The sequence below is a fragment of the Arvicanthis niloticus genome, chromosome 17, assembly GCF_011762505.2.
Source record: "Arvicanthis niloticus isolate mArvNil1 chromosome 17, mArvNil1.pat.X, whole genome shotgun sequence".
Lineage (NCBI taxonomy): Eukaryota > Metazoa > Chordata > Mammalia > Rodentia > Muridae > Arvicanthis > Arvicanthis niloticus.
The window spans coordinates 61,416,060-61,438,532 of record NC_047674.1 but is presented as its reverse complement, the minus strand read 5'-3'; the positions used below and the strand labels follow the sequence as shown (position 1 = coordinate 61,438,532).

The 22,473-nt window shown below is 40.7% G+C and overlaps 1 protein-coding gene across 1 annotated transcript; it reads left to right on the top strand.

Annotated features, from left to right (window-relative positions):
• Positions 1-8,266: 8,266 nt before the first annotated feature.
• Sgo1 (shugoshin 1) lies at positions 8,267-21,336 on the top strand. The gene is made up of 9 exons (XM_034521729.2): positions 8,267-8,404; positions 9,536-9,671; positions 9,802-9,949; positions 10,352-10,548; positions 13,562-13,638; positions 15,504-15,547; positions 17,479-18,276; positions 20,272-20,461; positions 20,644-21,336. Exons 3-9 carry the CDS (start codon positions 9,808-9,810, stop codon positions 20,750-20,752), a joined length of 1,557 nt encoding a protein of 518 aa, XP_034377620.1. The 5' UTR covers positions 8,267-8,404; positions 9,536-9,671; positions 9,802-9,807; the 3' UTR covers positions 20,753-21,336.
• The last annotated feature ends 1,137 nt before the right edge of the window (positions 21,337-22,473 follow it).

Below are 22,473 nucleotides of genomic sequence, written 5' to 3'. Positions count from 1 at the left end.
ATATCTGTCCCTATAGCCATACCAGACACGTGTGTGCATGCACACACACACATACACACCACACAAGGGGGGGGGGCACTACAAGAATTCAGGTTCTACAAGTTGTCCCCTTATACAAAGCCTACATACATATATGTTATTTATTGTAGGTGGCACATCATTCTATGTATCCACTCATCTAAATTGAAACTCTCACATGTGGCTAAGTATCACTTGCTGCTCGGCTCCTTCTCAAATACAACCAAATCAAACACACAGGGCTAGGGGTCATTTCTCCCCTCACTACTGCCAAAGCCTACCTATAAGCCTATAAATAAATAAATCTCTCTCTCTCTCTCTCTCTCTCTCTCTCTCTCTCTCTCTCTCTCTCTCTCTCTCTCACACACACACACACACACACACATGCAGTATGCAGGTGCACTCACAGACACACAAATACAGTGCTAGGTGACAAGGCCACCTAGGCATCCTCTGCCTTACAGAGAATGTGCTTTATACATTTTAGTTCTCAGTTCCTGCTAAGGAACTGAGTTTTGTCCTTTTGAATGTGTCCTTTGCTTTAAAGCTTTTTAGTTTCATGAAAAGATCAACTTATTAATTGTTGATCTTAGTGCAACTTAAACTCCTGGAAGCAAAACCAACAAACTTGGGAACGAGCTCACTATACTATATAAAGGAGATTGGAGATTCTAAGTCTACCAGGGCCAATTTTAAGTCTAACTGTTCTACAGGCATTAAGAGCTATTCCAAAATACAAAAAGAGGGAAAGTAGGCAGTACCTAATATCAACTAGTTGCTAGCATTCTTCATAATGCTTCCTTGTGATGTCGTCACAAGCAACAAACCAATCATGGCTTGTCAGAACAGACAGTGTTTTTTCTCAGCTTCTGTGCCACATCTAGTGCCCTGGTTATTTTTCTCATGGCTGGCACCAAATCCCAGGCCTGAATGAGTTTTAGGGAGGAAGGTTTTTTTTTGTGCACAGGGGTTCATGAGACACAGAAGCCATGGTGTTGTGAGCATTTTGTTCTATATAGAGCTAGGTAGTTAGGTAGCTGCTTTAAGACATTAGATGATCTCTATCTTCTAGTGACAATGTTCCTCTAGCTAAGCTCCACCTCCATGTGTTCCATAACACATGTGTTCAACATTTGATATAACTTTAACGAAACCACTGAAATACATTGAATGACAAATGCCTCCTACAATCTTGGGCATTTGGACACATGTATACCAGCTGTTGGCACAGTTTGGGGAACATTTTATTGTCTAGCCTTGGTGTCAGAAGTTCATTACTGGGGCTGTCCTTGAGATGAAAAAGCCTAGGCTTTATTTGGTCCTTCTGCTTCCTATTGACTTTTAGGATATGATGCTTTCAAGTGTCTGTTTGTGCCTTCAAGATTCCAGCTAGCTGCCATGCCCTTCTCCACCACCATGGGCCCTCATCCCTCCAAAAATAAGCCAGATAAGCTTTTTTTTCCTTCATAAAATTTCACGTTTATGAACTTTTATCACAGAAAACAGTAGTAACCAATACACACACCCCTTAGCAAAAGGGCTGCTTCCCATCTCCACCCCGTCTATGTTGCCCAGAATTAAAGGCATATTCATTGCTGTCACACAGTCACACATTGACCAAATCTCTCCCACACACTCTGTCCAGAGAAGCAATGGGCCGTGCAAGTAGCCTCAATTCCAGATCCCATCCTCTGTCTTGTAGCATAGGTCTCATATGAACTAGGCCTGCTTTCTGGTGGCATAGGACTTCCTCTTTTATAAGAAACCAGGAAGTCCATGGAGACCTCTTTTGTGTGATGAGAATAAAATTGTCTGCTTCAACTGCCACAGAGTGGCCACCATTACTAAAGACCCTTTGCCTGGAAGGAGAACCTCTTCTAGCATCATTGTCCCTCTATATCTCTTATCTTTACCCTGCACACACACACACACACACACACACACACACACACACACCAAACTCACATAACAGGGAGAGATACAAGAATCAGTGGAAAACTTAAACTTCTGAATAATAAAACTAGACAACAGATTCTAAAAGAGCCAATGGATCAACATAGTCTTGTAGCAAGGGAAACTCACAGATGGATCCAGCAATCTAAGGAGCTAACAGCAATCATCCATAAATATCCCAGTAGTCCATAAACCTGAGGGAAGGGACATTTTCAAACTCTTCAAAAAATAAGGGTTACCCTTACTCTCTATTCAGGTAAAGACACCTTGAGAGGAGCCAAGTATCTGGCAATGTCTTTGAGTACCAGGATGAGAAAATCCTGAATGAGAATACTAGATACTTTACTTCACAGCCAATAACACATTAAAGAAGACCAGTCTTCATGATCAAGACACCTTCACTAGGTACATATTGTGTACAAATTGGAAAACTGTCAAAGAAAATAACAGGGAAAATTATCATCAATGAAAGAGAATGAAATGCCATCGCCAACGACAAACATGGACCTATAGAAAGTTTTGCTACAGCCAAACCATTCCGCAAACACAATTATCATTTTTGTCTACCAGACATCATATTTAGGCATGGAGATGAATTTTTGTATAGTGGGAAATGTTGGTCACATGAAATGGGTCATGAAATGAATTAAAGTAGGTGAATATGACTTCGGTCCACTTCAGGCAAGAAGTCATGGTCAAGTTCCTCAGTCTGTGCATGCATACCAGACCAGTTTAAAATAAACAAGAACAAAGCCAACATTCACAAAGCAATGAGTCTCAGTCAATGAAGGCATAGAAAATACAGCCAAACTTAAAAAACAAAATTGTCAAAAAAAAAATCAGCCAATAAATGTCAATCGTCAAAAGCCACATTTAAAACCTAGAAATTTAACACACTACGTCCAGGTCTAACGGGTTGGGAAACTTCAAGTCTACGAGAATCACTTGAGAAGAACTGCCCATCCACCAAGCAACTGTTTTCCTGTAGTATAAGGAAAAAACACAGCTCACAGTAGGACCTTTTATGAACTGGTACCTATCATACAGCACAGTCACTTCCTATCATGTCAATGCATGGACCAATCAAGGCTTAGCAAAACTTAGCAGGTTTTTTTTTTTCACTTATTTATGTATTCATTTATTTATTAACTTTATATTATGATCGCAGCCACCCTCTGGGCCTCTCCCTTATTCTCCCCTCCCATTCTCCTCTGAGAAAAGGGAGGTTGCCCCTCTCCGCCCATATTATCCAACCCTGGTACATCAAGTCACTACAGGACTAGGAGCTTCCTCTCCCACTGAGGCCAGACAAGGCAGCTCAGTTAAGGTAACAGGATCCACAGGTAAGCAACAGATTTATAGACAGCTGCCACTCCAGTTTGGGGGGGGGGGGGTCCCACGTGAAGACCAAGCTGCAGTGCTAATAGGAAAGTTCATAGCACTAAGTGTCTTAATAAAAAAAATTGGAGAGATCTCTCGTATTAGAAACTTAACAGCACACCTGGAAGCTCTAGAACAAAAGAAGTAAACACACCCAAGAGGAGTAGATTGCAGGAAATAATCGAACTCGTGGATGAAATCAATCAATTATAAACAAAGAAAACAATATAAAGAATCAAGGAAACCAAAAGCTGGCTCTTTGAGAAAATCAGTAAGGTAGACAAACCCTTAGCCAGACTAACTAAAAGGCAGAGAGATAGTACCCATATTAACAAAATCAGAAATGAAAAGGGACACAGAACAACAGACACCAGAGAAAGCCAAAAGCCTATACTCCACAAAATTGGAAAATCTAAATGAAATGGATGGTTTTCTAGACAGATACCACATACCAATGTTAAATAGAGATCAGGTAAACTATTTAAATAGAACCTATAAACCCTAAGGAAATAGAAGCAGTAATTAAAAATCTCCTAACCTGGGCTGGAGAGATGGCTCAGTGGTTAAGAGTGCTGACTGCTCTTCCAGAGGTCTTGAGTTCAATTCCCAACAACCACATGATGGCTCACAACCATCTGTGATGGAATCTGATGCCCTCTTCTGGTGTGTCTGAAGAGAGCATCAGTGTACTCATATAAAATAAATAATTCTTCTTTTAAAAAAAAGCTCCCAACCAAAAAATTTCCCAGGTTGTTGAAAAACAAGCCTAAACAATTTTTGGAGTATATGTTTTCTTTTCATTAAAACAATTTTTTCATACAATATATTCTAATTGTGGTTTCCTCTCCCCGACCCCTTCTCAGACCTTCCCTACATCTTCATCCTCCCAACTCCTGTCTCTGTCTGTCTGTTTAGGGGGAAAAACTACCAATTTAAAAAAGATTGGGTCTACTGGGTCTAGAGAGATGTATCTGAAGCAAAGAGCACTTGTTGTCTTGTAAAAAACCTAAGTTCAGTTTTCCAGCACCCACATCTATAAATCCAGTTTTTCTTCTGACTCCACAGGTACCAGACATAATGTGCATGCACACATGCAAATAAACACTCATCCAAGTTAAATAAGCACACAAATACACCTATTTATGTATAAATATGTCTATATCATGTTGAGTAAGTACACAGACCTAAAGTCATCCTGCCAAAGATTGTACCTGGTTTCACATTTAACATATTGACCCTATTATACATCCATTCTTTTATCTAAAAAAAAAAAAGTTTCTTAATAATGAACACCATAGACTTATGACTTATAGAACACCCTGGCACAGAGCAGAGCACGCTCTTATCAGCATGTTACATATTTTTATGTTGCTGTGATGAAATACAGGACAGAAGCAACTTAAGGGAGGAAAGATGGTTCACAAGCTATCAGTTCATCATGGCAGGAAAGGCGTGGTAACAGACTGGATGTATGGCAGTGGGAGCATACAGCAAATGTTTATACATGACACTGATCAGAAAGCATAGAGAGCCCAGGCCCAAAGCAGTCATCTCCAACTCTCCCACTTCCTCCAACTATGTCTCATGTCCTAAGGTTTTACAACCAGCCAAAACAGCATTACCATGTAGAGACACAGTGTTCAAACACATGAGCCTACATGGGAGATCTAATATTTATGCTAAAATAGGAATGCAATGTAGTGGCTCACAATTTTAACTGCACACTCGGGAGGCAGAGGCAGTAGGATCTGTATGAATTCCAGGCCAATCTGATCCACATAGCTAGTTCCAGGCCAGCCAAGGCTACATAATGAGACCCTGTCTCAAACCCAAACAAACAAATAAACAAAATGCCAGCACAGCCAGCATCTTAGTTATGGTTGCTATTGCTGTGAAGATTCACTATGACAAAGGCAACTCATAAAAGGACAATATTTAACTATAACTGGCTTTAAATTTCAGAGGTTCAGTCCATTATCATCATGGCAGGAAGCATGACAGCCTGCCGACAGACATGGTTCAGGAGATGAGAGTTCTACATTTTGATCTGAAGACAGAAAGAGACTGTTTTCAGTGGCGTCTATTGAGCCTAGGAGCCCTCAAAGCCTGTCTAAATAGTGACACATTCCAACAAGGCCATACTTCCTAATAGTGCCACGTCCCATAGCCCACGCATATTAAAACTGCCACAGGCAGTAAATTCAATTAAATATTTACATTTTTGGCACTTGGCTGAGAAATTCAGCCCTTTAAAATAGAAGTATACAGCAAGGAGGATCCTGGGGTTTAATAAGTTCACTTCTAAAACACGCAAACGAAAACTACAAGCAATCTGAAAAGTATGGCTTCCCTGCATCCTGTCTGTTTACTGTACACTTATGTAGGTCCTCCATAGCTTGGGACTGCTGAGCAAAGGAAAGGACTGAACCAATATAAGTGAATATCAAAACATTTTGATACTTTGCCACATTTTGGTTCTAACAAATTCCTTAAAACTTTTGGTCACCAAGTTTCTAACATTTGAATGCTGTCACACAGTGTGGTAACCATTAAAGAATCTTTTTTGCTTATTTTTCTATGTATGTATGTATTCTGTCTGATCATGTATGCCACATGCCCTACACAGTTATACACAGATGCCCATGAAGAGGGCATCAGGTCTCCTGGAGCTGGAGTTAGAGGTGATGGTAAGCTGCCTGACATGGGTGCTAAGAACTGAACTCAGGGCTTCTGCAGGAGCAACAAGATAACATCTGGATCATATCCACATTTCCAAATTTCTTTACTAAAATATGTTTTTTTAATGTCAGCACTTAGGAGGCAGAGGCAAGCATATATCTGTGAGTTCCTGGTCATCCTGGTTTACAAAGCAAGTTCCAGGACAGGACAGCAAAGGCTACCCAGTGAGACCCTATCTAAAATAAAATAAAAAAAAAAAGTATTTAAACGAAGTATTAGAATAATTACGTTTTGAGCCATGCATGGTGATATATGACTGTAATGTCAGCACTAAGGAGGTGGAGACAGAAATATCACGAGTTTGAAGTCTGCTCAAACGGTATAAAAAGCCTGCCTTAACCCATTTTTTCTGAATGCCAAATAAACAGACCTAAAAAATATTTTTTTTGTCCAGAAAAGGACACACTTGCAGAATAGTCGACTGATTATATCTGCCTAGACAGAGTAATCAGCCCTTAATAATTCTGCAGCACTAAGGTCTGTCAGATGATCCTGGGCCAGAAGGCAGAAGAACAGATGCTCCAACATTTTGAAGTAGAGCGAGTGTCCAGGTGTTCAGAGGCCTCTATAAATTGGCTAAGTTTTAGAAGCTATGCTTTGTGCTTCCCACAATTATAGTTAGCTCAGTCATTCTGGATTTCTGACGGGTTGAAAACTTATAGCTATTTACCTTGAGAGAAAAGACTTGAGTGGATGGGCGTCAGCTGACATTCATCCTAAAGCCAGGTTCAGAACTAAATGTTTTAGTTAGGATAGATGACAGAGGTTCTGGTTACTCAACAAAATGTTGGACTAGGTATGAGGACTATCTTGTACCTCACGGGTACAAATTGGCATAATTATGCTCTAATTGTATTTTGAGAGAAAAAAAATATTTTTAAAAGATAGGCATGGTGGTATACACCTTTAATCTAGCACTCATGAGGCAGAGGCAGGTGGATCTGTTTGAAATTGAGGCCAGCCTCAAATATATAGTGAGTTCCTAGATAGTCAAGGGTACACAGAGACTTCTCTGCAACATAAGGAGTTAGATAGAGGTCCTCCTAGGCTACCAGAAGACCTTGTCTCAAAAACAACAACAACAAAAAACACCAAACAAACAAAACACAATTAAAGAAGAGAACCACAACGAGCAGCCGTGGAACGGTAATCTTGGGACCATAATTAAGAATTTAGAGCGTGAATCTTGTGTGATGACTCTCAGCATAATAAAATTTTGTTATACTAACTTCGTATATCTACCTTCTTGCTCAAGACATCTGCCAAGGATATGACTTATGAAGCAATTAACTGTCGAGGCTTCAAATTTCTTGTTGTGGGGTTACGTGCTGCCATCTTTCCCTTCCCGTTTTCTTTGTGTGCCCTAAAACACAGTAAGTACATTGAGTGACGTGTGACCATGCTGAACTTTTCTCAGCATGCCTAAACCCAATTCCTTGCCTACTCTTATGAACTGGTAAAGAAGTTTAGATTATTCCCCAGAAAGCACTTTAAAAAAACGGATCCCAGCCCTGGGCAGCATTAGCATTAACCTCTTAACCTCTCCTGTACTCAACCCTCTAATTCAGTCATTGCTGCTGTACTAGAACGACTGTTCTGGAGATAGACTGCAACCGGTTGTAAATCTCTTCAGTAAACTCAGGGGCAGGATCCAGCTGTCACTTGGAGTTTCCTCCTTGAATCGGCCAAGCCCACCCGCAGAATTCGCCTGCGTGTTGAACCTGGATAGCCCAGTCTCTCATATCTGTCCTTTCCCTGAGCCCAGCGCAGACCTGAGCTTGATGAATGGACGTTCGCCACACGGGCGCGCCCTTGAGCACAGGAGCTGCGCGACCTTGGGCGCACTGACAAGCTACGCCAGGATCTGTTTTGATCTTTCGCGCTCCAACTCAGGCTTGACTCGAACTCGTCATTCTCCTGCCTCAGCTTTCCGAGAGCACGGCTCTCAAGCCCGCGTCAACACCCGAGGCCTGATAGGAAGTTAGGATGGCACCCATACAAGACCCAATCTCAAAGCTACAACTCGACTCGGCCTCGGGAAGGCGGGCGCTGAGCAAAGGCCTCAATTTCAGCGTGACTCCACCCCTCTCTACCCTACCCCAGCCACAGCTGCGCATGCGCAGGCACGTCACAAGCTGCCGCCCGGGAACCCGGCGTTGGGTTTACGGAGGCGGGCGGGCCGAAGCGTCACGTGACGGCCTCCGGCCAGCCAATGGATAATCGCAACGCAGAATTTCGAATGTGGTGGCGGTAGCTGCGGGTTACATGGCGGAGCGGGAGGCTGCATCAACTCGCCCGGACGTGAGCGGCCGAGGTACGGAGCGGTATGGGCGGCGGGACTGGAGGTATCCGACGGGACGACGCGTTTTGCGAGCACCCTGAAATCGACAGGGCTTTTGCTGTGGCCCATTTTTGCTCAATCATAGTAACAAAAGCTTTTTAGATAGGGCTTTGCTTTTAAAGTATCCAGTGGGGGCGGGGGAGGGACTGTGGTTCGCTGACACAGTATTGCCTAGCAGGCGCAAGGCCGGGTTTCCATCCCATTGTGCTCGCGCACACACAAGCTATAATCAACTTTAACTTCATCAAGTTATTTGTTCTGCATACCACTCAGATGTCTCCAGTGCAAACTCTTAAAACTTGATGGTGATAGGTTGGCTGACTTACACAACCCACCCGTTCTTTTAAAAAGTAGCTGCATTTGTTCTGTTGAACTACCCACCTCCAAGCTATCATACATACATTGGGAGAAATAAAGGGTTAGATAATACCTATTTAAGGCTTCATTATTCCTGGAGGAAAATAAGTCCTGGTGAAAATAAGTCCTCAAGAAAAGATTCAAGAAAATACTAAACTAAGAGATGAATCAAGATAGTTCTTGTGGTGAAAATTATATGCACACATTGTGGTGGGCAACAGTTTACAATTTTGAGACCTGAAAGTCTATTTTGCTTGAAGCACCACTGTTTTTAACATGAATACATGTTTTCTCAGCTCCAAAATCACTAGAGAAAAGCTGCCAAACAGAAACCCAGATATACATATAAATTTCTTCTGAACTAATACTGTAATCCTAAACACTAAAAGTTGACTATACACATTGTAAGAAAAGTAAGCCTATTTATTATTCATAGATTTGTGGTCCCAGCTACTCAGAAGACTTGAGGTAGGAGGGACATCAGAGCTCTTAAGTTCAAAACCAGACTGGGTAACAACAGTATCCTATCCCAAAATAATAAGTTCCCATAGAGCCTAGAATGTTGTACACCTCCAATGAGTATTTACTAAAAAATGAATAATTGATACTTTCTGGAATTATTTAATACTTTCCTGTGAATTAGAAGATAAGATTATGGCAAAATCATGAATGACATTTTATAGGATTTTTTTTTTCTTATGATGGCTTGATTCTAACATCTGTTTTTGTTGTTTTGTTCTTTTTTAGATGCATTTCACTATGTAGCCCAAGCTTGAGTCTATGATCCACCTGCTTTAGACTTTTTAGTAGCTTGGATTATTCTACAACACCTGACTATTAATATTTCTAAACTGAAAAATCAAAATTATTGCTTTTTCTTGAAGTAAGTTTACAATTTAGTCTTTCGTAATCCCTTCTTTTTGAACAACTTGTGTTTTCTTTCTCAAATTTTATATTTGAAAATATCTGAGATGTGTTCACTGTTTGTTTATTTTTTTTTGTTTAATTCAAAGACAAAGATGGTTAAGGAAAGGTGTCAGAAAAGGTCCTTTCAAGATACTCTTGAAGACATTAAGAAGCGAATGAAAGAAAAAAGGAATAAAAACTTGGCGGAGATTGGCAAACGCAAGTCCTTTATAGTTGCACCATGCCAAGTACCCAGTAAGACATTTTTGTGTTGACTTCTTATAGCATTCTTACTTTGTAAGTGTGCCATTTGTATGTGTGCTATACATTCTGGGTGGAACGGGGTTGGGTGTTGCTGCAGCAGTTCTGGAGCCCTGCTATTAATCTCTGTCCTGTTCCCCTGCAAAGGGTCTCTCAGTGAACACGGAACTAGCCTGGCAGCCTGTCCCTCTATATACTTTCAACACGTTACCTTCCCTTTCTCCCAACACAGTAGATAGAGTTACCAGTGTGCAGGACCACACCTGGTTCTTTATGGGGTTTGAACTGTGGGCCTCATTGATTTCTTAGCAAGCATTCCTATCCATTAAGAGATGTCTCTAGCCCCTGATTCATCTTCTAGGTTGAGGTTTAATAACTGGAATTTTTATCTTATAGCTAACACTTCTACGCTGCTGAAATATTACCAAGATAACAACAGGTTGTTAGTTTTGGCTTTGGAAAATGAAAAATCCAAAGTGAGAGAAGCACAGGATATCATCCTACAGCTGAGAAGAGAATGCTACTACCTTACATGTCAGCTATATACACTGAAAGAGAAGCTAACTTCCCGACAAAGTGAAGAAACTGCTCAGGTATATTCAGTACAAAACTTTTCTGTATAGTTTTGCTATATGCAGTGCAGCTTTGTAAAACTATTTAGATATGGAAAGTATTCTAAGTGTTCTTCCGAGAGTCACTTTTTTAAAAAGTATTTCATTATATTAATTTAGTGTGTGTGTGTGTGTGTGTGTGTGTGTGTGTGTGTGTGGAGTTCAGAGGATAACTTCAGGTGTTATATAGAAATAAGTAACGTAATATACATATACCCTCACATACAATATGTATATAGACAGTATAGAAGACAATTCTTTCTAGAAGGTGCTATCTCTTCCTGAGTGTCATGCACACCTGCAATTTTGTGATTCCAGAACTCAGAACTGCTAACTCAGAAAGTTATAGGCCAACCTGAGCTGCACAGTGAGACCTCATCTCTTTTAAAGATTTATTTATTTTATTTATATGAGTACACTGTAGCTGTCTTCAGACACACCAGAACAGGGCATCAGATCACATTACAGATGGTTTTGAGCCACCATGGGGTTGCTGGGAATTGAACTCAGGACCTCTGGAAGAACAGTCAGTGCTCTTAACCACTGAGTCATCTCTCCAGCCCTAGAAGAGAGGTTTGTTTTTGTTTTTGTTTTTGTTTTTGTTTTGTTGGTTTTTCGAGACAGGGTTTCTCTGTGTAGCCCTGGCTGTCCTGGAACTCACTCGGTAGACCAGGCTAGCCTCGAACTCAGAAATCCACCTTCCTCTGCCTCCCAAGTGCTGGGATTAAAGGTATTCGCCACCACTGCCCAGGTGTAGTGTCTGTATGAGCTCTTGCCTTCAAGATGAAACCACTCTTGGTCAGGTTTCCGTCCATTTTTTTTTCCTCTTTGTTTCTCCCCCAAAATAGAACTTTAAAAAGAAAAATGGAGAAAGAAAAAAAAAGGGGGGGGGGGGCATGCATGATGTTCACACCTTTATTTAATCCCTGCATTGGAGAAACAGGGGCATTCAGATCTCTGTAAGTGCCAAGGCCAGCCTTGTCTACATAGGGAGTTTAGTCTTAGACAGCCAGGTCTGTATAGTAAAACTCTGCCTCATTTAAACATGTGCATAGCTTCTGTCCTTACTATACTCTGTTGCTATATGTCAAGATCACCAAAACTTGTGTGCTGCCGAGTTCGGCTTGCCCTTGTTTCTTAACCTTGTAGTGATATGCAGCCTCTCCACTTAAAAATATTGATCCATTAATTTTCTTGCCATCAGACTTGCCCTGCGTTTTCTTCCTACATTCTTGATGTTCTATGCTTCTTTATTTGTAAATGTTTGTTGCCCCAAACACATGTTAAATCCTACCATGTTTATATAATTGACTTCTGGAGACAATTCCTATATCAAAGCCTAAACACAGATGCAGGTGTGTGCATTCAGAGCTACTACTTGACTTTTAGAAAGTATCTCAAACAGACTTTATACAAAGCACTCTGCTTTCCAGTTCTCAAGTATGCTGTGCACTTCTGCCTTTCTCCTTGTTTGGTTGGTTGTTGTTGAAGCATGGCATATCTCTCTATATAGCCTGGGCTAGCCCAGAACTCAGTCTGAAGCCCAGTTAGCCTTATATTGATATTCCTTCCTGCCTCAGCAGCAGAGTGCTAAGATTAAGCTGTGCCCAGTTTTTCCTCCTTAACTGCTGCTCCTCTCAGTGAAGTAGCCTGCACACTCGCTCTGACCATCACCCTATCTCCATTCAGTCCTTGCATGTGGTTGGAAGTCTTTTCTTTTTTCTTTTTTTTTTTGTTTGTTTGTTTGTTTTGTTTTTTGTTTTTGTTTTTCAAGAGGGTTTCTCTGTGTAGCCCTGGCTGTCCTGGAACTCACTCTGTAGACCAGGCTGGCCTCGAACTCAGAAATCCACCTGCCTCTGCCTCCCAAGTGCTGGGATTAAAGGCGTGCGCCACCACCGCCCAGCGGAAGTTTGTTTTTCCAAGTATTGTCATCTACTAAATATTGAGAATGATGGACCTCTTGACAGAAACTCCTTGTTAGGGTGCTTAACTCTGAATATGTCACAGACCCCTTGGGTTATGCATGTTTTATTAATGGAGCATCCACAGGCTTCACCACTAGAACCCTAACCCCGGTCCTGCCTACTCTCCTATTTTCCTTTGCCATGGTGACCTCTTAGCTCATTCTACTCTGGGTCTCTTTTGAGCCGTGCTTCATGTAGGCCAGGCTGGTCTTTTGAAAGCTGATCATTTTACTGCCTTACTTAATATTTAAACGAGTTTCCATCACACTTAAACTAACCTTCCTGTCACAGTCATAGTTCTCGGGGCTCTTTGCCAGTGGATGCACAGCTCCCGCTGTTCTCAGTTTCTGTGTTTTAGCCACATTGGCCTATTTTCTTAACAGGACTTTTCCTGTTTCACAACGTTTGTATTTTTTGCCGTTTTCACTTCCTCCTGCTCTTCAACCACTGATTAGTTCTTATATTTTAGGTCAACATCCCTGTGTAATAGGGCTCTCGACTTTAGCTGTTTTCAATTCACTCTGCTGTTACCTTCATAGCACTTTTCACTGTGTAAAAGCCAGACATGTGGAAGGAGAGGCACATGTGCTACAGCGAGCATATGAAGGTCAGAAGACAACTTCCGGGTGTTGACTCTTTCCTTCCACGGTGGGTTCCACAGATCCAACTCATCATGAGGCTTGAGTGTCAAGTGATCTTACCTGTGACCTATCTCGCTGAATCGCTTTTTAAAATTTCTTTTTATACTCTAGACTATAAGCTTTAAGAGGGAGAGTGTGGTGTACACAGAAATCTAAGCTTTAAGGGCCAGAGTGTGGTATACACTAGACTGTAAGCTTTAAGAGGCAGAGTGTGCTGTTTCAGCTGTTGGATTCCTAGGTCCTGAAACTACATCGCAGAGCTGTAGACTGTCAGCAAATGTGTTTGTTATTCAACAATACGTTCAGAACACAGAATGCATGTGCATACTACATAGCAGTACATACTGATAATGGTGGGGAATTTTTGTTTTTGTTTTAATATATTAACAGAACTGGAAAGGACGTCCCTCAGAAGTGGTCTCCAGCAGTGACAATACGACCAGGGACTTGTCTGTGAAGACCATACAGTTAGTGCCAACTTCATTATTGTGTCTATTAATACTGGTCCATTTGTAAAAGGAAACTGACTTGTGTCTACATTCTGAGGGTTTTCTACTGGGGAGTATACTTAAGAAAATTTGTTACTAAAATACTATTGTATATAGAAAATCAGAGCTATCTTTTTCTTTTGTTTAGTTGCTTTAATGACTAAGGGCTAGAAACTTTCCAAGGCTTTTAACTGTTTTCTTTCAGTCGAGTTTTTCTGCATGTCATATTTTCATTTTAGGAAGGAGTCATTATTAAAAAGGATATTTTTTCCAGTCCTAAAAACTGTCCAATTTAGCAAGAAAAAAAATTGAAATACCACACCTCAACACCTTTCATTGATTAGCTTTACTTTTCTAGATTCATATGCCGATCCCTTCTCTTTGATTATGTATATTTTATATTCTTATATGAACTATGGAGATTTAATTATATATATGAAAATACCCATCTCTTTTTATCAAACATTTTTTCATGCAATATATTTTGTTCATTTACTCTTCCCTCAACTCCTAGATACTCTGCCCAACCAACTTTATTTTATTCTCTCAAGAGAGAGAAAAAAAAAAAAAAAACAAGAAACACAAAAATGAAAATCAGAGCAAACAGGCAATAAGACCAATAAGACAAAAGGGGCAGGAGGCCAAAAACAAAACAAAAAACTCTACTGAGTCTATTCTGTGTTTGCCACCACTCCTGGCATGAGGCCAGCCGTCGAGTGTAATTAATAGACCTAGTGAAACTTGATTGGAGAAAACTGATGTTTCTCTTTGCCAGCATGAAATATCCAGCTCTTAATTAGACTGCTCAGTGAGCTTGGCTAACAATATAGCTATAGATACCATACTTTAGATAAAATACAGAACATCACACTGGGTTTGTAACCCCAATGTTTAGGAGACTGCTACAGGAGGACATTCAAAGATAGCCTGGGCTACATGGCTAAACCTTAACTTGAAACATAGAAACTAGGAAAACTACAAAATATGGCTTTACTCTGCGTAGACCTCAGCCTTGGTGGTGCTGCCCATGTGCTGTGCGTGTTACAGGGTGTGTGGCCCTCGGCCTGTGCCACTGTGCCAGGGGCCACTCCCTCCCGAGCTGTGAGAACAGACAGTGCCTCCAGATCTTGGCATATAGTCCCAAGAGTGAGTTCCATAGACAGTGCTTTTAGCCCTGTAAAGTGTGCACCTTTCTTACAGAAGAAGCCATAAATACCATTTCCAGCCCCGCAGGTCACTACTAAACTTTTGTCCTTTTAAACGGTTGGATTTTAAGATCTGACAAATGAAGTTAGATGAAACAAGGTAATCAGATTTTTATTAGATTCCAAAATAATTAGTAGTTCCCTGTACTTTATTACCAGACCTATATTTTAATGTTCATAGCATAAAGTAGAAATTTTTTACAAAGAATAAAGTTACAAATTATCAGTAATAGGTTTTAAGTGGAAGAAAACTTGGTTCATGAATCAAAAAAGAGTGGAAGTTTTAAAGAAAACAAAAGAGACTAAGCAGTTTCAGAAGACTGTAGTTGACACCATTAAAGCATATAACTCATGAGAGCCTCACTGTTGATGCCAGGTCCTGAAGAGCTGAGCGACTGTTCCTACTGTGACAGGAGATTAGATTATGTCACATTCTCAGAAGGAACTGTCTACATTGATTTTGTTTCTTCCAGTGAGTGTTAGGCCTCATGTCAGCAATGTCAGTGTTTTGGGGGGTTGCTAGGAGGGGGAGCAAGGTGTGGGGACATGGACTAGAATTTTTAAATGATACAGCAAGCTTATAGCCGGAGAAAATGCTAAATGTATTTTGACATAATGGCTAAGATTTCTGTTTTTCAGGCAAATTGCTCTTGAAGAAACTGACTGTCCATACCAAACCACAGGTAAGTCAGGTAGAAAATCTAAAAATACTGATCATTGTAGACAAGTAACCTGACGAAGTTTTTCATGTTCTTTCTTCTTTTTATCTTTTAAGTCTGCTTATATGTTATTCTGCTTAAAGTAACTTTATCTTACGTGGACTGATATAAAATTAAAATAGTCCATCTAAGGTATGAGTAGGGGCTTGTACCTGTAAGCCCAGCACTCAGGAGGGTGAGTGTCTTACTTACTATTGCCGTGATGAAACACCATAACCAAAAGCAACTTGGTAAGGTTTTTTTTTGGTTTGGTTTGGTTTTTGTTTTTGTTCACTCACAGTTCCATATAACAGTTTAGCATCAAGTCAGGAACTCAAATAGGGCAGGAACCTAGACGCCTAGAGACAGGAACTACTGGAGGGGTATTGCTTACTGGTCTGCTCCTCATAGCTTTTTTGGGGATTTGGGTTTTTGGTTTGGTTTGGTTTGGGTTGGGTTTTTTTGGGTTTTTTTTTTGTTGTTGTTTGTTTTGTTTTTGTTTTTGTTTTTGTTTTTTTCCCAGACAGGGTTTCTCTGTGTAGCCCTGGCTGTCCTGGAACTCACTCTGTAGACCAGGCTGACCTCGAACTCAGAAATCCGCCTGCCTCTGCTTCCCAAGTGCTGGGATTAAAGGCATGTGCCACCACTGCCCGGCTTGCTCCTCATAGCTTGCTCAGCCTGCTTTCTTAAAGAACCTAAGACCACCAGCCCCAGGATGGGACCACACACAGTAGACTGGGTCCTTCCACATCAATCACTAATTAAGAAAATGCCCCACACTCTCACCTACTTAGATCTCATGGAAGCATTTTTTTTTATTGTAACTTCCTTCTTTCAGATGACTAGCTTGTGTCAAGTTGACATAAAGCTAGCTAGAACAGTGCAACAGTGGGCTTAAGAGTTCTAGGCCTTCTGAGTACACAGTTGAAACCCTGTCATGAGAAACAACACCAACACATCTGTTTCATTGTACCAAGTCTATAAGAAGAAATTGTAGGTGTATCTGTAGCTGTAACCAACTGCTATCTGCTGTAGCATTTTACATAAATTGACTTAGTTAACCCTGTTGCAGTTGAGGAATATAATCTACTCTCTGTAGCCTCAGGAAAATAAAACATCTCATCAGAAGGAATGGAGAGGATACCACTTTGTACTAAGCTTCACAACATGGATGAAATTTGAGTAAGCTAGGCCAGATGAAAACCCTGCTCTTCCTATAAATGCAGATTATATTTATCTGAATGGCCTAATTAGCAATTATCCAAATCATAATCACTTTGAAAAACTAATTTAACTTCAGTATATTTTCCTACTTTAGACTTTTGCAGTTTTCCTCTGTGTTCACAGATTAAACAGAAAGGCTTTTTCTTTAAACCTTTGAACCAGAAACATGTAAAATTCCTCTTAAAATTTATATATAATATATATTTGCTTATGTTGGGGGCATTGTTTTATTCTTTGAGACAGGGTCTCACTATGTAGATCTGGCCTTGAACTCAAGAGTGGTCCTCACCCTTCTAAGTATTAAAGACTAGCACCAGACTTCAATTCTTGTTTTATTTTGCGACAGAGTCTCTCTCATTCTGTGGCCCAAGCAGTCCTAGAGCTGTGTAGCACAAGCTGGATTTCACTTTATCTGCATCTGTCTTCCAAGTATAAGCTAGACACATCTGGGCATTTTATTTCAACAATATTTTTAAGTGCTGATGTAAGCTGTTGATTGTTCAGCTGGTGGTGTTTTTATGTTCAATGAGGAGTAAGTAGATGGTGATGTTGAGCTGTCTAGTTTTTTATTTACTTATAGTAAGTACAGAGTAACTATTGAATAACTCCTGCAACTTTGAATTCTCATATTCTTGGAATACAGATTTCTGAAGCATAACACTGTTTTTTTCATTTGTTTTTTAAATGTCCAGAACCAAGTCCTACTGCTACTCCAGAGACACTAGGTTGCGATTTTGATTCAGATAAAGTGGAGTCTACTGATGAAATCTTGCCTAGAACTGTATCTTTCCGTCCCCCCTTAAGGAAAAATGTTAGTAATAGAAGTCACTCCACTGCTTTGGAGGGTTGTAAAGCCAGTCCAAGAGTGGGACAGCCCTTGGAAGTTAAAAGAAGTATATGTAAAGACCTAACCATAACCCTGCACAGACTTGAAAATGTAGAACAAAATGTTTCTCTGTGGAACAAAGACCAAATTAACTTATGCTCTAGACTGATTAACCCAGCAAAGATTACTAAAACACAAGAAATCATTGTATCATCTAAACCTGAACAAATAGAAAGTAAGCATAAATGTGCACAAAAAAGAACAGAGCAAAGAAGAACCAACCAGAGATGCAAATCAAAATTCTCATTGAGGAGTAAAGGCAACAAAGGCAAAGATAAGCAGGCTTTACCCCCTCCTTCACTGGAGGGGTGTATTGGTTCTAGTGATGCTTACGATTTCAATATAAAAGAGAGTGTTCACCACACCCCTTTCCGACAAAAAGTGAGCATTGACTCCAATAGAGAAACCAACAGCAGCAACTCAGAAGTCGCTGAATGCAGTACCTCTGAGGATGAGTCTGATGACCTCTACCTGCCTCCTCACAAGCACTTGCAAGACTACACAGGGTCAGACAGACCAGTTACCAGGCCTCCGTCTAAAAGAGGACTTAAGTACCCAGATGAAAACAAGATGGAGGAGGTGCTGTCATCTACAACTCCTACTGGTAAGCAGTGTGCTTATTTGCCTGTGTTTTGAATGTTTCTGCTGAATAGTTGCCCCTGATGCAGGTGTAATCTTAGATATTATACCTACCATCTGTTACTCTGGAGGAGGTCAGAGACTTCCCATCTGTCTCTCTGTAGGGGTAGTTACAGCCTGATTAAATAGTAAGGGGCGGAAAATGGAAACATGGCTGTGTTGTTCCAACCTACTTCAAACAAATGTAAACCTTACAGGAGTATTACTTTCCTCAGACTGATTCCTATCAGTAAAGGAGACTTCTGAGTAGTGTGAGGAGAGGACAGGGTGGTTGTGATTGGTTTGAGTTAAAAGACATTTACACTCATGATCACCTAGAAAATCAAAAACCTCATTTTAATGGACTTATATATTTAATTTAACAGGAACCATACTTGTTTTTCTAGTTCATGGTGAGCTTATGAGAGCAAGGAGTTCTTGTCTCATCTGACTGCTGAAAACTTGGCCTGAGAAACTCTTCCTTTTCTATTATCAAAGTGGTTCAGTGTTAGTCATCAGCCTGCACCTACTCACAAAGACTCTCCTTTGGGAGTTTTGATTCCCATGGCATGCTCTTGATTTCCTATCATCTTCAAAATATTGTCACATTGTAACAGCTCAGTCAACCTTCTCAGTGTGCTTAACCAGGATATTAAAGCCTGAAACAATGAATCAACTTTTAGTTGATCAGCTGGACAGTGTAGCTTGCAAGATTCCATTTTTAAACAATATACTATGGATATTCCTTCCACTTTCAGTAGCTGTTTCCCTTTTTCTTAATAAATCTGTTTGTTCTGCTTTAAATAAAAACACTATGATGATAGAATATATTGAACCGAACTGGCAAACTTGATAAATATTGAAGTCGAATAACATAAACGTTCATTGAACTGTTACCTTTTGTGTTCTTTTGAAAAGAACAAAACAAACATTGAAGTAGTTTGACCCCAGACTTCCAGCATTACCTGAAAACAGCCATAAACATAGGTTCTCTCCTCTCGCTTGAAATAGAATTTGTGTACTTTACAAGTTTCCCTGTGGTTATAAATACTTACAGTTTGTGAAGCATTATTCTAGAATACAGCTGGTCTACCTGTTGTTTGGAGGTACTGTATGCAATTAATACTGGAATTGTATTTATTTTCGAGGACAAGAGGATGTGCTGAAACCTAGATAACTCTGTAGTCTGTGGCTGCTTAGCTTAAAATCATCTCACAGTTATAATTTAGTTTTTCAGGTTTTTCTATTTTAGTCCATTGGAGATTTCCTTACAGTGTTCTCACTATGCATAGGGTACCTGCCTCCCAATATAGATGTAGCTCTGAGGTAGGTAGCTCTTGATGTTTATGATTTAAGAGGCAACTTGATATCAAGGATAGAGGAACCTGGATGTTTATTGTAGGAGAGACACCTAGATCTCAGAGATGGAAGGAACTTGATGTTTATTTTGGGAGAGACATCTTGATCTCAGGGATAGAAGGACCCAGGTGCTTATGGTGGGAGAGACCTCTGAGTTTTGTTAACATTAGCATCAACAGGAACACATTTTGTCCTGGTCTTCATGGACTGATTGAGAGTTCTTGTGTGTTTAATGGAACGAACTGAAGGACCTTTGTGGTCAGTGGGCCTCCAACAGTGTTACAAACTTTAGTGCTGAATGAGACTGGTGCCTTGATGAGTTTGAGCATTAAAGTGTGACTAAATGCAGTGTCATACTTTAAACCAACTCATAACAGCTAAGCTTTTGGGGAAGAATGTTGAGTTTTAGTAAAACATTCTGTTGTAGCTAGCAGTTCTTTATGTCTGTCATAATTTCTACATTATCTTGATTAAAAGGAAGAAAAAGCAATAGGAAGATTTTTAATCACTGACCATGAAGTGCCAGGTATTTTTTGTGTTTACAATATGTAATTGAGCATATTGAGTTTTATTTCTGTGGTTTTTATCCACTGGTCCATATTCAATAAATACTGTATCGTAGGTAACCCACCTGAGACTCAAGAGTCACCTCATTGTAGCCTAAACGATATCACCAATGTCCTGCAGCGTCCTATAGTGAAAATCAGGAAGCTTTCTCTGGCTCCAAAACGACATGAAGACAGCCCAGCAGTGTCTCTGTCTAAACGCAGGTGTAGCGCCATCACAAGCTATAAAGAGCCAACACTCTCTTCGTAAGTATTATTGTGTGGACTCATCTGTAATAACTCTTGTAGGAAGACTGAAGACAGAGCTTTAGTCATGAGTGGATCATATCTGAGGTGGTATATATTTAGAATAATCCTGTGCTGAGTTTAAACTCAATATTTGTAATCATGCCTAAGATCTCGATATCTCTCTCTCTCTTTACTTACAGGAAGCTAAGAAGAGGGGACCCTTTCACAGACTTGTGTTTCTTGAATTCTCCTATTTTCAAGCAGAAAAAAGGTATGAGACGTCCTAAAGGAAGAACAAAGAAAACATAACTCCTTTGATTGGATATTATTGAAGATGGTTCTTCTCTTTTGCCTAATAGAGTGTTATGAGACAGTGCACAGTGAGCAGAACCATCCCTTATGCTCTGGGTCAGGAGGGTCCCTTGGACCTATACTTTGTATGGATTACTACCAACATCTAAAACTTCTCCAGCATCTATTTTTTCCTTAAGGAGGAGAATTGCAGAGTAGAAAACTTACATAGGATGTAGATCTTTCATAAATCCTTACCAGCACACTAAGACATACCATAAGTGGGTGAGGAACCCTTCCGTCATAATGATTCTTCCTGTAAAATGTGTATCGAATTGTGATTAAGAGAATTAATGAATTGAGTTCTGGAACAAGGTAACTGTTGTGAACTGTGAGTACAGTGCTATTCCTCAGCAGAATAATAGCATGTCGTGGACCTCTGGCTAGCCCTTTGTGTGATCAGTCAACAGTGTAAAAGTGTGAATAAAAGGGGCTTCTGGTTTTGATCTATGAACAAAATGTAAGTATCCAGTTCAGAAAATTGAATTTCTACGTGTGTATGTATGTCTTTAAAATTAAATCATTGTACCTGGTCCATTGTTAAAGATGAAGCCTCTGATGACCGCCATTGTGTTTTCCATCTGCTCCTAATGGTTAAGTAATCTTAATTATCTTCCTTTCTGGCCATTACCACTCCCATCTTAGCTGGAACCTCTTCCCTCTTCCCTCTTCCCTCTTCCCTCTTCCCTCTTCCCTCTTCCCTCTTCCCTCTTCCCTCTTCTTCCCTCTTCTTCCCTCTTCTTCCCTCTTCTTCCCTCTTCCCTCTTCCCTCTTCCCTCTTCTTCCCTCTTCCCTCTTCCCTCTTCTTCCCTCTTCCCTCTTCTTCCCTCTTCCCTCTTCTTCCCTCTTCCCTCTTCTTCCCTCTTCCCTCTTCCCTCTTCTTCCCTCTTCCCTCTTCCCTCTTCCCTCTTCCCTCTTCCCTCTTCCCTCTTCCCTCTTCCCTCTTCCCCCCCTCTTCTTCCCTCTTCTTCCCTCTTCTTCCCTCTTCTTCCCTCTTCTTCCCTCTTCTTCCCTCTCTTCCCTCTCTTCCCTCTCTTCCCTCTCTTCCCCCTCCTCCCTCCTCCCTCCTCCCTCCTCCCTCTTCCCTCTTCCCTCTTCCCTCTTCCCTCTTCCCTCTTCCCTCTTCCCTCCTCCCTCTTCCCTCTTCCCTCTTCCCTCTTCCCTCTCTCTTCCCTCTTCCCTCTTCCCTGCCAACGTTCCCCCTTCTCTTCTCATTAGATTTGTCCTATCAAGTTTTCCTACCTGCAGCCTTCAGGGCCAACATCAAGACATTTCAATTTTCATTAAATCAGCAGAACATTTGCCCCATATGGGCAAGGCCCAAGGATAAATCCCACACAAACAGGAGACTTCTAAGTTATCAGAAGGTCCTTCTGGTTCATCTCAGATCTACCCACATCTGTATGGCTTCCTACATTTACCATCGACTGATGCTTCTCTGTCACTCATGCGTATCCCCCTCGCCCGTCACGGATTCACAGCACTGAGGATAGAAGCCACAAACCCGTGTGTGGTAGGAGCATTCACTGCCGTCCTCAGCCACTCCATTTATCATTTTCTAATGTCATGGTACCTTGAAAGTAACCATTTTAGCTAAAAATAAGTGCAATTAAAAGTCCAGTAGTTTCTGTCTCAGTGGGCCTCATGTAGCTGTGATTAACATAGTGCAGCCTACATAG

Bases quoted from the DNA above. Each gene is read 5' to 3' on its own strand.
- Sgo1 (XM_034521729.2), top strand. From the start codon at position 9,808: ATGGTTAAGGAAAGGTGTCAGAAAAGGTCCTTTCAAGATACTCTTGAA. The intron at 13,639-15,503 runs GTTAGTGCCAAC...TCTGTTTTTCAG, and splicing joins TTGTCTGTGAAGACCATACA to GCAAATTGCTCTTGAAGAAA. The intron at 18,277-20,271 runs GTAAGCAGTGTG...ACTGTATCGTAG, and splicing joins GTCATCTACAACTCCTACTG to GTAACCCACCTGAGACTCAA.